Here is a 15,728-nt window from a genome sequence, read left to right on the forward strand (position 1 = left end):
GCGCGGACCAACTGTGTGGGGTGATGGAGCACCTCTTCAACCTGAGCCTGAGGTTGGGAAGAGTCCCACAGCTCTGGAAAACCTCCTGTGTTGTACCAGTGCCAAAGACTTCACGCCCCAAGGACCTCAACAGCTACAGGCCGGTGGCTCTGACATCCCACCTGATGAAGACCCTGGAGCGGTTGGTCCTGGCTCAGCTTCGGCGCCTAATAAGCTCATCACTGGACCCACTTCAGTTTGCCTACCAGCCTGGCATTGGAGCGGATGATGCCGTCATTCACCTCCTACATCGTTCCCTCGCTCACCTGGAGACCGCTGGAAGCACTGTGAGAATCATGTTCTTTGATTTCTCCAGTGCCTTCAACACCATTCTTCCCTCGGTTCTAAAGGACAAGCTGGTGAACTCTGGAGTGGACCATCACCTCACTACCTGGATCCTGGACTACCTCACCGACCGACCACAGTATGTGAGGACTCAGGGCTGTGTGTCGGACAGGGTCGTCTGCAGTACGGGGGCCCCACAGGGAACGGTTCTGGCTCCGTTCCTCTTCACCATCTACACTGCAGACTTCTCCCACAATTCCACCCAGTGCTTCCTGCAGAAGTTCTCTGATGACTCTGCAATAGTCGGCCTCATCACTGATGGGGACGACAAGGAGTACAGAGGTCTGACCCAAGACTTTGTGGACTGGTGCCAGCTGAACTACCTCCAGATCAACGCCAGTAAAACCAAGGAACTGGTGGTAGACTTCCGCAGGCACAAGCATTCTCCACTGCAACCACTGAACATCCAGGGTATGGACATTGAGGCTGTGGACAGCTACAGGTACCTTGGTGTTCATCTGAACAATAGACTGGACTGGACTCATAACTCAGACGCCCTCTACAGGAAAGGGCAGAGCAGGCTGTACCTGCTGCGGAGACTCAGGTCGTTTGGAGTGGAGGGCCCACTCCTGAAGAAATTCTATGACTCTGTTGTGGCTTCTGCTATCTTTTATGGTGTGGTCTGCTGGGGCGGCAGCATCTCTGCTGGGGACAGGAAGAGACTGAACAGGGTGATCCGAAGGGCCAGCTCTGTTCTAGGATGCCCTCTGGACCCAGTGGAGGTGGTGAGTGACAGGAGAACGGCGGCTAAGCTGTCATCCCTGATGGACAACATCTCCCACCCCATGCAGCAGACTGTGACAGCACTGAGCAGCTCCTTCAGTGGGAGACTGCGGCACCCACGGTGTGGGACGGAGAGATTTCGCAGGTCTTTCCTCCCCACTGCTGTCAGACTCCATAATAAAGACTTTAACTGATCAAGCACACACATCCATACATATGCAATAATACTAAGTGCAATAATCCTTTCTGTCATCGTTGTATTTTTACTCAGTTGTATATAGTATTTGTATTTGTATTCTATTTTTATCTTATTGTATATTTATTTTATTTTATTCTACTGTATATAGTATTTTATTTTATTCTATTCTGTACAGTTGTGTACTGTATTTATTCTTATTGTATTCTAATTTTTGCCTCATAACTTTTGCACTGTCCACTTCCTGCTGTGACAAAACAAATTTCCCACGTGTGGGACTAATAAAGGTTATCTTATCTTATCTTATCTTATCTTAATATTTAAAAATACAAAAACTACAGCTTTGTTCATCTGCAAGCTTAATTAATTTGACAGACTGGTGGTTGGAGGTGCGGCAGTTGGTTTACAGGGAGAAGGGCATAGAAGAAAGAACACAGCCCTGAGGGGAGCTCGTGCTGATGGTCCGGGAGTCCAAGACATTCTTCCCCAGCCTCACTGGTTGCTTCCTGTCCGTCAGGAAGTCAGTGATCCACCGGCAGATGGGATCAGGCACATTCATCTGGGAAAGCAATCCTTGAAGAAGGTCTGAAAGGATGGTGTTGAAGGTAGAGCTGAAGTCCACAAACAGGATCCCAGCATAGATTCTGCAGGACAAAGTGTAGGGCCATGTTGATGGCATCGTCTACAGACCTGTTGGCTCTGTATGCAAACTGCAGGGGGTCCAGGAGGGGGGCCGTGAGGGTCTTAAGATAGGAGAGAACCAGGCGCTCAAAAGACTTCCTGACCAGATGTCAGAGCCACAGGTCTGTAGTCTTTTCGTCCAGTGATCTTTGGCTTCTTGAAAGCTATATATGATATAAAAATTATATAAAAACTGTTAATCAGCAAAAGAAATGATATCATAGTTCTTATAAAGAAAGCCTCTATCAATCAAACACCAGCAGTGTAGCAATGTTGTTCACTTACACTGTATATAAAACACTGATTTTGGCTACATCCAGTTTTTACTGTATTATAAACATTTTTTACCATGAAGAGTAAAGTGTTTGGCATTTTTGTCATTGTTATTGAGCTCAGAGATCAGGCCCAGCCCAGTATCTACCTGGTTATGAGCAAGGAGCTGGAGGTGATAACTCAACAATAACCAGGCCATGCATGCATGGATGGATGCATGGATGGATCAGTTTGTAGGCTGTGTGTGGTCAGCAGCAGGCTGCTGGGTGTGGACCAAGAGGGAAAGCCCAGCATGTGAAACCCATCAGCAGAAGGCCAGAACAAAGGTGCACAGACAAACGCAGCCCAGACACTCAGGCAGGACGAGTAAAATAAATGGCAGCAAACACAGTATGATGTGGTAAAATGTGCTTTCTTTCACAAACAGATAGCACAAACAAGAATCACAAGAATCTCCTTTGTGGTTCTTGTTTTTCTTTTGAGTACATTAATGAAAAGTTGAAATAAAGTGGCAATAAAATTCATGCACTGAAGACCACACGAAACCCTAATTCACCCTACTACCTGTTGCCTTCACATTCCATTTGCATCCCTTGTCCACAGAATCAAAAATGACCCTTCTTCACTAAAGATCGAACATAAAGCAATTGCATTTTAAATGGAAGCCCATTTTGCATTAAGAAACACTATCAGCAATCAGAAATTGTGTATATCAGAGTTCTCTGTTTTTACTGTCCTGAAAACTGCATTAATTCAGTGGATGCGGTTAGGTTCAAAACAACGTAATATAAGAGGGCAACCAATTCAATCTAAGAGGGATCCAATTTTTATCCATTCATGTACCAGCTACTGGCTTTTTGCTGTTATGTTCTCATATCGCGTGAGAGTTTATTTGCCAGGTGTCAGAAGTCTAATAATGAATAAAGTTCAGGATATGCTTAAAAACTCACCTCAGTATAGCCGTCATCAGAAGGAAGTGCGCTTCACTGACTCATCAACTTGTCTCAGGCTTTCCACAAAGTTTCACAGTTGACCTTAAAGTAAGATGCTGCAAGCTTACCTTGCAGTGTATTACTTTTCAAGGTCTAAAGACCTTAAAGTGCGCTATAGATTGAAGTGATTTGAACTGACAACAGGGCTAATTCAGCACTTCAAGTTAACATCAATAAAAGTTTTTAAATTTATTCTGATTTCCGTTTGTTTTCATTGCCTGTGCTATCTGTTATTTAGTTCAAATTGTGGGTAGATAATGCTGTGCTGTCATGTGACCTGTTCTCTCATGTGTGCCTTTCTCTTGTTTTGTATGTATTTCTCGTTTGTTATTTATTCCTATTTTATTCCTGCAATTGGTATGGAATTCATTTTTTAAAAAAATTGATCAGTGTTTTGAAATTAGATGTGATGAACATGTGACCTTAATTTACAAAATCAACATCATGTTGGATTCAATGAGACATGAAACTAGTGCATGAAACAGGTCTCAGTAAATGTTCTCATAGACTGCAATACACTGCCCCCTGCTGGTCATTATAAAGTCTGCAGATGTCATTTGACATGAATGTCATATTTGTGAAACAAAATAAAGGACTCTGTAAAATAAATGAAAATCAAATATTTATATACAGAATATTTATGTACAAATGCTGAAAAAGACATTTGAACAAGATGCACACCCAGTAAAAAAAAAAAAAAAAGAAAAGTCAGTTTTATCATGTCAAAGTCAAAAGTCAAAGTCAACTTTATTGTCAATTCTGCCACATGTACAGGACATACAGAGAATAGAAACTTCGTTACTCTCAATCCCTAGATAAAATAGAAAATGAACATTTAAATATAAGAGTGATTAAAAATGCAAGTAAAATATTTTAAAGTAAAAAAAATTATATAATATAATACAATTTTACATATAACAAGAAAGCTATACAATATACAATATAAGGGTAAATGACATTGAGTGCAAACCAGGCAGAGTAGTGCAAATAGGCAAATAGTGCAAATGGAGATTTGGTAGTGTACGGTAAGAGATAGTGTAACACAAAGTCTTATGAGGTAATGGCAGTCCAATGCTCCACAAAGTGACTGGTAACTGGTGCAGGCCAGTGAGTGAGTCAGAGAGTGTGTGTGTGTGAGTGTGTGTGACAGAGTTCAGTGAGACCGTGGAGGAGAGAGGGGAGAGGGGGCAGAATCGGGAGGGAGTTAAGCTTCCTGACAGCCTGATGGATGAAGCGGTCCTTCAGCCTGCTGGTCCTGGCCTGGAGACTCCGCAGTCTCCTCCCCGACGGCAGCAGCTTGAAGAAGCTTTGCATTGGGTGCGTGGGATCAGCCGCTATGCAAAGGGCTTTTTTAGTGAGACGGGTGCTGTAAATGTCCTGGAGGGAGGGGAGAGAGACACCAATGATCCTCTCTGCAGCTCTCACTATGCGTTGGAGGGTTCTATGACAGGACGCATTGCAGGCTCCAAACCACACAGTGATGCAGCTCGACAGGATGCTCTCGATGGTGCCTCTGTAGAAAGTGTGCATGATGGGGGCTGGTGCTCCTGCTCTTCTTAGTTTGCGGAGAAAGAAGAGACGCTGCTGTGATTTCTTGGCCAGTGCTGTGGTGTTGTACGTCCAGGAGAGATCCTCTGTGATGTGCACACCCAAGAACTTGGTGCTGCTCACTCTCTCCACAGACGCTCCGTCAATGGTCAGAGGAGCATGTTGGGTGTGCATTCTCCTGAAGTCCACAACAATCTCCTTCGTCTTCTCCACATTCAGAGAGAGATTGTTGTCAGCACACCACGTGGCCAGGCGTCTCACCTCACTTCTGTAGTCGGTCTCATCCCTGTTGCTAATGAGACCCACCACCGTTGTGTCGTCCGCAAACTTGATGAAGAGGTTGGAGCTGTATGATGGAGTGCAGTCATGGGTCAGCAGAGTGAAGAGGAGGGGGCTCAGCACACATCCCTGCGGGGCCCCCGTGTTTAAAATGATGGTGCTGGATGTGTTACTGCCGACCCGTACTGTTTGAGGTCTTCCGGTGAGGAAATCCAACAGCCAGTTGCACAGTGAGGTGTTGAGCCCCAGCTGGATCAGTTTTTGAGTGAGCTGTTGGGGGATTATAGTGTTGAATGCTGAACTGAAATCTATGAACAGCATTCGAACATATGAGTCTTTTTTGTCCAGGTGTGTGAGTGCTGAGTGGAGTGCAGTGGAGATGGCATCATCGGTTGAGCGGTTGGGCCGATAGGCAAACTGGAAGGGATCCAGGGAGGGGGGCAGGACAGTCTTGATGTGTTGCATGACTAGTCGTTCGAAGCACTTCATCAGGATGGGAGTAAGTGCAACAGGACGGTAGTCATTAAAGCAGGAGGGAGATGACTTTTTTGGAACCGGAATGATTGTGGTGGCTTTAAAACATGTGGGGACGACAGCCTGGATGAGTGATATGTTGAAGATGTCTGTGAAGACATCAGTGAGTTCCACTGCACAGTCTCTCAGTACACGACCAGGAATGTTGTCAGGACCCGGAGCTTTACGTGCATTGATCCTGCTGAGGGATCTCCTCACGCTGTCCGGGGACAGAGTCATCACCTGGTCACCAGGAGGGGGTGGGGTCTTCTGTGCAGTGGTGCTGTTTTGGACTTCAAAGCGAGCAAAGAAAGTGTTCAGCTCGTTCAGCAGGGGGATAGTGCTATCACAGGTCTGTGGTGGGGGCTTGTATTCTGTGATGGTCTGAATGCCCCGCCACAGGCTCCGTGAGTCTCTGCTGTCTTTGAAGTGATGAGATATTTTCCTGGAGTACTGTCTCTTAGCCTCTCTGATGCCACGGGAAAGGTTGGCCCTAGCTGTCCTCAGGCTTGCCTCATCTCCAACTCTGAAGGCAACATTCCGAGCTTTCAGCAGCCTGTAGACCTCTCCTGTCATCCATGGTTTTTGATTGGCCCGGACAGTTATGGTTTTCGTGACTGTTACATCCTCAATACACTTGTTGATGTAGGCAGTAACAGTCTCTGCGTACTCCTGGAGGTCAGTGGTGTTGTTATAGGTGGCAGCCTGCTTAAACATGTTCCAGTCTGTGGTGTTGAAGCAGTCCTGTAAAGCCTCTGAAGACCCTTCTGGCCACACTTTTATCTGCTTACGAACCGGTTTGGTGACTTTAACGAGCGGTCTGTAGGCAGGCATTAGCATGACAGTGATATGGTCTGAGGCGCCGAGGTGGGGGAGGGGAAAAGCTTTGTAAGCTCCTCTCTCGGTGGTGTAAACAAAGTCCAGTGTGTTATTTCCCCTTGTTGGAAAGTCAATGTGTTGTTGTATTTTTGGAAACACGCACTTTAAGTCTGCATGATTGAAATCCCCAGCCAGGATGAGAAAAGCATCAGGATGGGCTGTCTGCTGCTCACTGATGTGCTGGTACAGTTCATTCAGTGCCTCATTCCTGTTGTTGACATTGGAGGAGGGAGGGATGTACACAGCGCACAGTAGTATGGCTGTATATTCCCTCGGTAGATAGAATGGCCGGCACTTAATGACCATTAACTCCAGCACTGGTGAACAGTGTTTGCAGACCGCAACAGAATCGCGACACCAGGCATCATTGATGTAAACACAAAGTCCTCCCCCGCGGGTCTTACCTCCCGCGACAATGACTCTGTCAGCACGGTAGCATGTGACTATCATGCTGTCATTTCTGCACAATGCACTTTACACCAGATCAAAATAAAACACTGTGAGGTCGTTCTAACCGGAAGCCCAGAGAGCTTCGACAATGCAGCACAATGCCCTGAAGCATCAGCATCAAAATATACTTCAAGTACCAAAAAGAACTCATTGTGCAGAATGCCCTATTTTTGAATAGCTGGACATTTTAATTACTTTATCACCAGCTGTGACTACAGCTGATAATCAACCATGTTTCATAGGGATGTGACTACATTTAGAAATGTCACGCATTTTTAGGTATAAAGCAAAAGATGCAATGAAATAAATAAGCTATCACATATTAATCCAAATGAATTCACTGAAATACATCTGCACATTTCTGCAGCCTGACTTATTACACACGTGAACACAGTACACATTTGTTTACTGCAAGCTTGTTTCAGAGATGTGATGCAGTTAAATCTGTATGCGTCTGTTTCCTTGTAGTGTTAGTAGAGATGGTGAACCTGACACAATCCTGTGTTTGGTGTGAAGGAAACCAGTTAACAGCCGGTTTAGTAAAATTCTCTTGAACTCATGGAAAACTCATCGTCGTCTCGAAGTGAGCAGCTGAAGCGTCCCGTGTGATCAGAGGTCCTCGTCGTCCTCGCTCACCATGACGTCGAGCTCTTTGTCTTTCCGTACGACGCTCTCGGTGATGACCTCCTTGTGCTGCTCCTCCAGCTCACGCAGCTCCGCCTGCAGGCGCTCCAGGTGGAGCACTCGCCGGTTCCTCAGCAGCCGGCTGGGGAATGGGTTCATGTCGTTGAAGGCGATGCTGGTCAGCTTCCTGCATGGACACACGCAGGTGGAAAGGACTCGATCACCAACACAGAGGAACTGGAAACTGATCAGCTTGAGTGTTTCTGTTTTATGCTGCTTGATACTTCAGGTACTGCAGTTTGAGCAGGAAATACTGGACTGACTGGACCACATGTATCCGAGAGCTGCAGATACTTAAAAATCTTTAAATCGTTGTTACTGTGATCAGGGAAATTTAAACTTCTCACAAAATTTCAGTAAAAAGGGTTTGAAGCTCAAAGATTCAACAGCTACATCCGCTACACTTCTGAGAGTGTAACAGCTCGTAGATTAAGGCGGGTGGAGGCGAGTGCGTACCTGGCATTGGAGACGGTCTTTGTGAAGAAGCGTAGGTACTGGTAGATCTCCACGCTGTCGTGAATCTTCAGGATGTCGTCCTCTTTGTATTTGAACAGAGCCAGAGTGTATCTGAAGATCACCTGCAGCACAGACACGCATTTCATAACAGGACACTCACGCCACACAATTAATTGGAAACTTTGAGGAGGTGAGTCATAAAATTACTCTTTCAGTTGTGGTGCAGTTGGGCCCTTTACTCATTACAGCTCTGATCGATTTCCAATAAGCCACTTGGTTCCTCAGTTGCCAGATAATATTAACTTACTTGGTAGTTGAGCTTTAAGTTTAAATTAAACTTTTGGGTTGGATCTACGTGGCTGAAGCTGTTGTCAGCATTTATCCCTGTGTGGTATATATTTCTGTGTCTGAACTGTGATTTTATTTCCTGAGACAAACGATGTAAAAGCTGTGCTGCATTTGTCACATTGCAGAAACAAGCCCAAAGCCATTGTCCCGCTCATCGTCTGGATTTACGCTGCTTGTGGTAGACTGTGAGGTCGTTACTAGAATGATCTGCTTTCCCACTCCTATTTCATGTCACATGACAGTTCCCCATGCTTAGTAAACAATGTCTTATTACTCCTAAAATGTAAATAAAGACATCTAAAGGTGAAAACAAAATCATTTTTGTTTCCATGGACACTACTGTGGTGCATTCAAGTGTTGTCTGCATTTCTGTCATGGTGTGTTCGGGTGTATGGTACCTTGGTACCCTCATACAGGAAGGCGTCCCACAGAGGCATCAGGATGTCGCTGGGCAGACTCTCCACAAAAACCACCAGGAACCAGTTGAAGGTGACCAGAGAGACGTCAATGTTGTGATCCTCAAAGTGAGATGCCAGGCGAGGAAGCTTCTCCGCCATGAAGTCCTTCAGCACGCGCTGGTCCGCCTGAGCACAAAGACTCACAGAGATCAGCCTCACTGATCACTAAAACAGATCACAGCAGGCAAGCAGGTGAGTGTGTCTGCTGACCTGAGAGGCCACCAGATTCTTGGTGTAGTAGTCCTGAGGCATGATGGCTTCCACCACTGCCACCAGACACCAGAAGGCGTCTTCGTCACTTTGGAGGACCAGCAGAGCGAGGGCCGCTAACCTGTGGACATTGATGGAAGGTGAGGTTCTGCCTGGAAGGCGGGTCCACATAAGAACTCAGATATAAAATTTATACTTTTGTTCTGACCTGTTGAGTACCTGGCAGTAGCCAATGGCAAGGTTATGCCCGGAGAAGGCCAGAAGGATGCGGCGGAGCTGCTGGAGGGCGGGGCTGGACAGCGAGGAGAAGTGCTGATTGGTCGTCAGGGTTCGGTGAAGGTCCAGCTGGACCTGCCTGGAGGCAGGATTAGGAGCTGTCCGACTCTTCTCACACAGCTGGAAACAGAACAGGATTACTGAGTGCTCGCCAGCATTCCCAACAGGAAGGAGGAGGAGCCACCTGTGCTCAGGTGCGGATAAAGCACTCTGTTGGCAGAGGTATGAAAATGCGCAGTAAAATCTAACGTGCATAGCTAACTTCATCAACGACATTTTGGGAGGAATAATCACACATCAGCCTTCGGCCATTTTTTGATGAACGCATACGCCCCCTAGAGCGCGCTAACTTTATTAACAGCCACACAAATGTAAAGCACACATCAAACATAAATAAACCATTTGACTGTCTCCATAATTGAGAGCATTTTCTCTTCTTATTTCAACACCCCCACTTGCTCTCATATTATGATGCTCTTAAGTAAACAAAAAATACAACAAACAAAAGGTTTCTTCCTCAGTACTGTATACATGTTCGTATACCATGTTAATGCCCAAACATAAACTTCTCAAACTTGAACAGCTTAACTTTTGTTGCAGGCTTTGTCATTACATCTGCAACCATCTCTTCTGTTGAACAATAATCCAGAGTTATTTTTCCTGCACTCACAGTTGATCTCACAAAGTTGTACTTTATGTCAACATGTTTACATCTCTGTCTCGTCACAGGATTCTTCGCCAACGCAATTGCACCCTGATTATCTTCATGAACTTTTGGCGGTGCATATTTTTGTCCATCAATACATTGTAACAGTTGCATTAGGTACAAAACTTCTTGTAGGGTCGCAGCTAAAGCCATGTACTCCGCTTCACAGGTAGATAATGCAACAGTAGGTTGTCTTTTGGTTTTCCATGAGATTAAAGGACCATCTACAGACAAGCTTATGCAATAACCAGTTGTACTCCGTCTGTCTGTTACATCAGCTGCCCAATCAGCATCGCTGTATGCCCACAACCTCAGTTCTTTGTTGTCACATTTCCTGTAACACAGTTCTTTCTCGGTTGTCCCTTTCAGATACCTCAGTACTAGAGCAGGGCGATATGGCCAAAAATATTTATCACGATATATATTTGAAAATTTGCGATAACGATATAACTGACGATATAATTGATGCGAGACAAAATACAACTCCACAACATTACTAGCGCAAAAAGAAAACCTTCCATTTATTTTCACTTAAATAAGAAGCTGGTTTTTATGTACATTAAAGCTTTATAAAAATGTAACAGTGCAAATACAAATTCCTTGCTGAAAGTTTAATCAAAAGGCATTTCCAGTAGAAATGGGCTGACATATCCTGAGCATAACCATATATAATATCCACTGAAGTTAAAAAGAGGTGCTTTGCAAAATTAAACTGCAGTATGCAATACGTATTTTTCGGACCATAAGGTGCACGGGATTATAACGCACATCAAGCGAAACAAAGCAGTCAGATAAATCAAACTTTATTAAACTCATTCTTCTTGCTTCCTCCACTTCTGTACCATTGATTCATTAATGTTGAATTCTCTGGCAGCTGCTCTATTCCCATGTTGTTGCAGTATATTAATGACTAACCTCGTATTGTGGATGGATTATCTCAGTTGTTCTCCTGACTGAAGTTTGGTCTGTTTACAGCATCCTGCCATGCGATTGCATTTGTCTCTAACCATGAGGAACCTTAACGTTAACTTTTATAAGTGGAAAAGTGTTAGTGTTCGTCCTCCAGCTTCCCTGTTTATGTTATGCTAACATAGCTGTGTCGCTAGCGATTACGTAGCACATCATTATATACCAGCTAGCCCAACTTCAGTAACCCTACAAACGTCACTGCTGTTTAGTTTCCTGTCTTCATTTATGTTGGAAGTGATAGCAGAGCTGTGCGTTTGATTTTTTTCAGAAATCTCTCAGTCAGAACATGCAATATCATGCTTAGGTAACTAGCGAGCTAACTTCCGCTAGCTTCCCGCTAACTTCTAACTCCGTTAAATGTAATAAATTTTATTTTAATGGATGCCTGGAAGTTAAACTTCATAGTTACACCTGGTAAAGCAGCAATGCTGATCGTTTTATTAAAGATGAAAGAATTTAGACAGTTTTTAACGCTCAGTGATGCTGCAGTGTTCGTTTGAACTGAAGAATTAAGGAGTTTAGGACCCAGATTACTCCCAGATTTAAGAGCATCTTAGTCCGACAAATACGACAATAACGACGGCCGCTTGCATGTTCTGCAAAAAAATGTGCTTTGTCGTGTATCTGACGGACAAACACCAAACCAGTTCCACATCACTGAAGTTGCACCATTTTTACAAACCAATTCTGGTTCATCTGTTTCACTCAACAATCGGCCATGTGCGTATGAAAACAAAGGCACTGCGCATGCGCGTTTTACTCATATTCTATCGCGATATTTCATTTTCCTATTGTTGCCTAACATTATACCAGTATTACCGTGAACGGTATAATATGGCCCAGCCCTACTCAGTACATGTTTTACTGTAGTCCATTTGTCTTCAGTTGGCTCAGTAAAGTACTGTGAAAGTTTACTGACTATAAAACTCAAGTCCGGTCTTGTGCATGTAGCCAAATAGATCAGACTACCAACTGCCTCTCTGTACCTTTTGACATCACTCATCTTTTCTGCATCATCAGCATAGTTCAGTTTTTGCTCACAAGGTGTCTGTCTTTCTTTACAATCCTGCATGTTGAATCTTTCAAGTATTTTTTCCACATATTGTTTTTGTGACATTTTTACACAGTTATCACTCTGGTCAAAATCTATACCAATGAAATGTCTCAGTTTACCCAAATCCTTCATTTTGAATTTTGCTGCAAGCATTTTCTTCACAACAGTTAGTTCACTTTCATCACTAGCAGCAATGATCAGGTCATCTACCCATACAATCAGAATCACCTTCTTATTTTCTGTCATTTTTGTGTAAACACAATGGTCAGCGGGGTTTTGCACAAAGTTGTTCTCACTCAGATATTCATGCAACAACTTGTTCCAATTCCGGCCTGATTGTTTTAGCCCATATAGCGACTTTTTCAACTTGCACACCAGTTTTTCATTTGTGTCGGATTTTACCTCATAACCCTCAGGTTGTTCCATGAATACCTCACAATCTATTGGTGCATGAAGATAGGCAGCTTTAACATCCATCTGGTGTAAAAGCATGTTTTCTTGTGCTGCCTTTTGCATCAACACTCTGATACTAGTCAGGTTAGCAGTAGGGGAAAATGTTTCTTCATAATCCACACCTATCCTCTGACTATATCCTTTAGCAACATAACGTGCCTTGTACTTCTCAGATCCATCAACATTGTTTTTGACTGCGTACACCCATCTACCCCCCACTGTCTTCTTACCCTCAGGCAAAGTGGTTAAGGTAAATGTGTCATTTTCTCTTAGTGATTGCATCTCTTCATCCATTGCACTGACCCATTTCTCTGAGTTAGATGAAGTTATTGCTTCCTTGAATGTTTGGGGAATGTTACACATTGCTCTGTAACAATAATCCATGTTTGTAAGTACTTGATCACAATCCTCCTTATCAGTAACATATTCACTTAAATACCCAGGCCTCTTTCTCACTCTGGAAGGATACCTTGCAGCCTCGCAGTCGAGTTCATTCTCCTGTGACTGGCTGCTCATCTCAGACATGCTTACTGGGATCTGTTCCTGAGTATCTGTGTGTTCTGTACTCACATCAGTCTGTTCTCTGGGCCCTGTTTCAGGAAGCCGGTTTAGAAAACTCAGAGTCAAAAACGATACTCAGGGTTGAGTAACCCCGAACTGTCCAACTCGGAATATTCGGTTTCAGAAAGGCTGATAACAATTAGTTCAGTCAACGCGGAGTTGCTTTAACCCCAAGTGAAGCGCGCGGACGAGGATACATAAAGCCCTGATAAGCGGAGCACAGATTAAGCGAGTCACCATGGAGACGGAGGGAAAGAAGGCGTGGTCAATGTATTTTACAGCGCTTGAGGCCGAAATTCTGATGGCAGCATATGCCGATAACACGCAAATTCCGCGGAAAAAAGTAACACAGCCACAGCTGCGAAAGACAGGGAGCATGCATGGCAAAACATAGCCGACAGAGTCAATGCGTGAGTGTTAATTTAAACATTGATCTAGGGATTTCCACCCATTTAACACGTTATTTTATCATATGTTATTTTATTTGTTATTTTATACATTTTATTTTGTGATGTGATGTGAGCGCAGGTGCAACCCAACAGGCCCCAAACGTTCCTGGCAGCAAGTAAAAATGAAATATAAAAATATAGTCCAAACAGGTGAGGTGTAATTGTATTATGAGCCATAGTGCTTGGTCTGTTTGTCCGATGTAAATCGATTGCAGTTAGAGGCTACATTAATTTCCTTTCTGTAAGCACTTATTGAAATTATCTGAGCACATTACAAGTACATATTTGCTTACTCTGTATGCTCAAATGTGACCCCGTTATGGCCACTAGAAAAAAAGCAGAGGCCCGAAAAACAGGTGGGGGTCCTCCACCACCACCACTCACAGAGGCTGAGCAGTTGGCCCTCAGCCAAAACAGTGGGCGCCCTGTGGCCGAAGGCATCTCTGCGGGGACATCCTCTGAGTCAATAACCCCGCAAGACACAAGTGCCTACATAGGGGGTAAATTCAAAATAATACATGATGTGCATACATCCTTTCTTCACAGTCACCTTCGCAGTGCTACTCATTCATTTGATAAACTCTTTACCATAATGGATTATTTTGTAGTGAAGTTATTTTCCTACTGATTTTGCCTTCCCTCAGGCTTGGTTGTCTTTGAGAGCATAATGACAATGAAGTGTAAGGTGATTGGTATGTTTGTTAATTGCCATTTGGTCCCTTGTAAGTTATAAGTGACCTGTATAAACCTCATATTCTATCAGTTGATGGTGGTGGTGTACTGCATCTGGTGCAGCCTCCTGTTGAGCCAGACCAACATGCAGTTGTGAGTAATACTCCACAGATTATATGAGTGTACAGTAGAACAGCAATGTTGTTTATGTCTTTACTACAGGAAAATAATGAAGAAACATTGACAGCTGTTACAGAGGAGGAAGCAACAGAGACACTTTATGAGGTTTACATCTTTTAATACTTTGTGTACAGGAAACACAGGCGACCAATAAAGCCAGTTGAACAAACAATCTGTTTATTCGTCTTTCAACATGTTGAGGTGATGGGTCAAAAGAAATGATTGTGACATATGGTGTCTCTGACTGCTCTTCCATCTTGTATGTCCGTGGGAGGGTCAGGATGTTCATGGTTTGGATCACTGCTGATGTTTGGTTCAGAAGGACAGTGTTCTCCTCTAATTGTGGCAATGTTGTGAAGAATCACACATGCCACAATAATGTCACATGCCCTTTCTGGGGTGACCCTGAGTCTTTGCAGGCACTGTAACCGGGCCTTAAGCATTCCGATAGTCATTTCAATTCTGGCTCTTGTCCTGCAATTAGCCAGATTATATCGCTGCTGTGGGCCCGGTTCAGGGTCAGGGTAAGGGGCAAGCAAATAGGGTAAACATGGAAACCCACTATCACCAAGCAAGTAGCCAGTGAACTCTCCTAAGACAGAAGGATACACTTCAGTTCAAATGTCCCTGAAGCAATTGGTCTTTATATATTTTAAAGTATTCTCAACTCACCATGTCCAAATTTTGTGCTCAGTGTACATTCACGGAATATTTGTGAGTCATGGACAGAGCCTGGCTGCTTGGCTTCCACATTTGTGATAATGTTGGCAGCATCACATATGATCTTCACAGTGCAGAGAACACAAATTAGCATCCATTACTATGATGAAATAATCTGTTAGTTTGAAATGCTACAGGGAACTATGTACCTGTACATTAATGCTGTGGAAAGACTTCCTGTTCACATAGTCTCCTTCATTTACTAAAGGAGCAATGATTGGAATGTGAGTGCCATCTATACAGCCAATCACGCCTGGGAACCGTGAAAATAAATGTAAAATTTAAGTAGTAGTCCAAGTATCACCACACCATAAATTAAGTTTTGGTCATCCTGATACCTGCAATTTTGTGGCATCCCTCTTTGATAAATCTTGTGGGTCTATGACCGGGGAACACCACAAACGTGTACAGGAGACGTTTCAGTGCAACTGTAACATTCCTGACTGCCCGACAGACGGTAGCCTTGGAAACGTGCTCCGTGTCACCAATATTATACAGAAAGCTCCCGTTTGCAAAAAACCGAAGTGCAATACAAATAATATGTAATGAACTGAGAGCATGTCCGCGATGTGTCACATGCGTAATATATGGCCTGAGGATGTTATTCAAATAAA

The 15,728-nt window shown here is 43.9% G+C and overlaps 1 protein-coding gene across 1 annotated transcript; it reads right to left on the reverse strand.

Annotated features, from left to right (window-relative positions):
- Nucleotides 1-7,527: 7,527 nt before the first annotated feature.
- LOC146581702 (TBC1 domain family member 2A-like) lies at nucleotides 7,528-9,245 on the reverse strand. The gene is made up of 4 exons (XM_085247153.1): nucleotides 9,075-9,245; nucleotides 8,805-8,990; nucleotides 8,059-8,180; nucleotides 7,528-7,729 (listed from the first exon to the last, which is right to left on the reverse strand). The coding sequence occupies exons 1-4, from the start codon at nucleotides 9,243-9,245 to the stop codon at nucleotides 7,528-7,530; spliced, it is 681 nt and encodes a 226-aa protein (XP_085103279.1).
- Nucleotides 9,246-15,728: the final 6,483 nt, after the last annotated feature.

This window comes from Mchenga conophoros, linkage group LG2, assembly GCF_057382185.1.
Source record: "Mchenga conophoros isolate Kocher_MC1m ecotype Shallow Benthic linkage group LG2, M_conophoros_male_GT1.1, whole genome shotgun sequence".
NCBI classification, from domain to species: Eukaryota; Metazoa; Chordata; class Actinopteri; order Cichliformes; family Cichlidae; genus Mchenga; species Mchenga conophoros.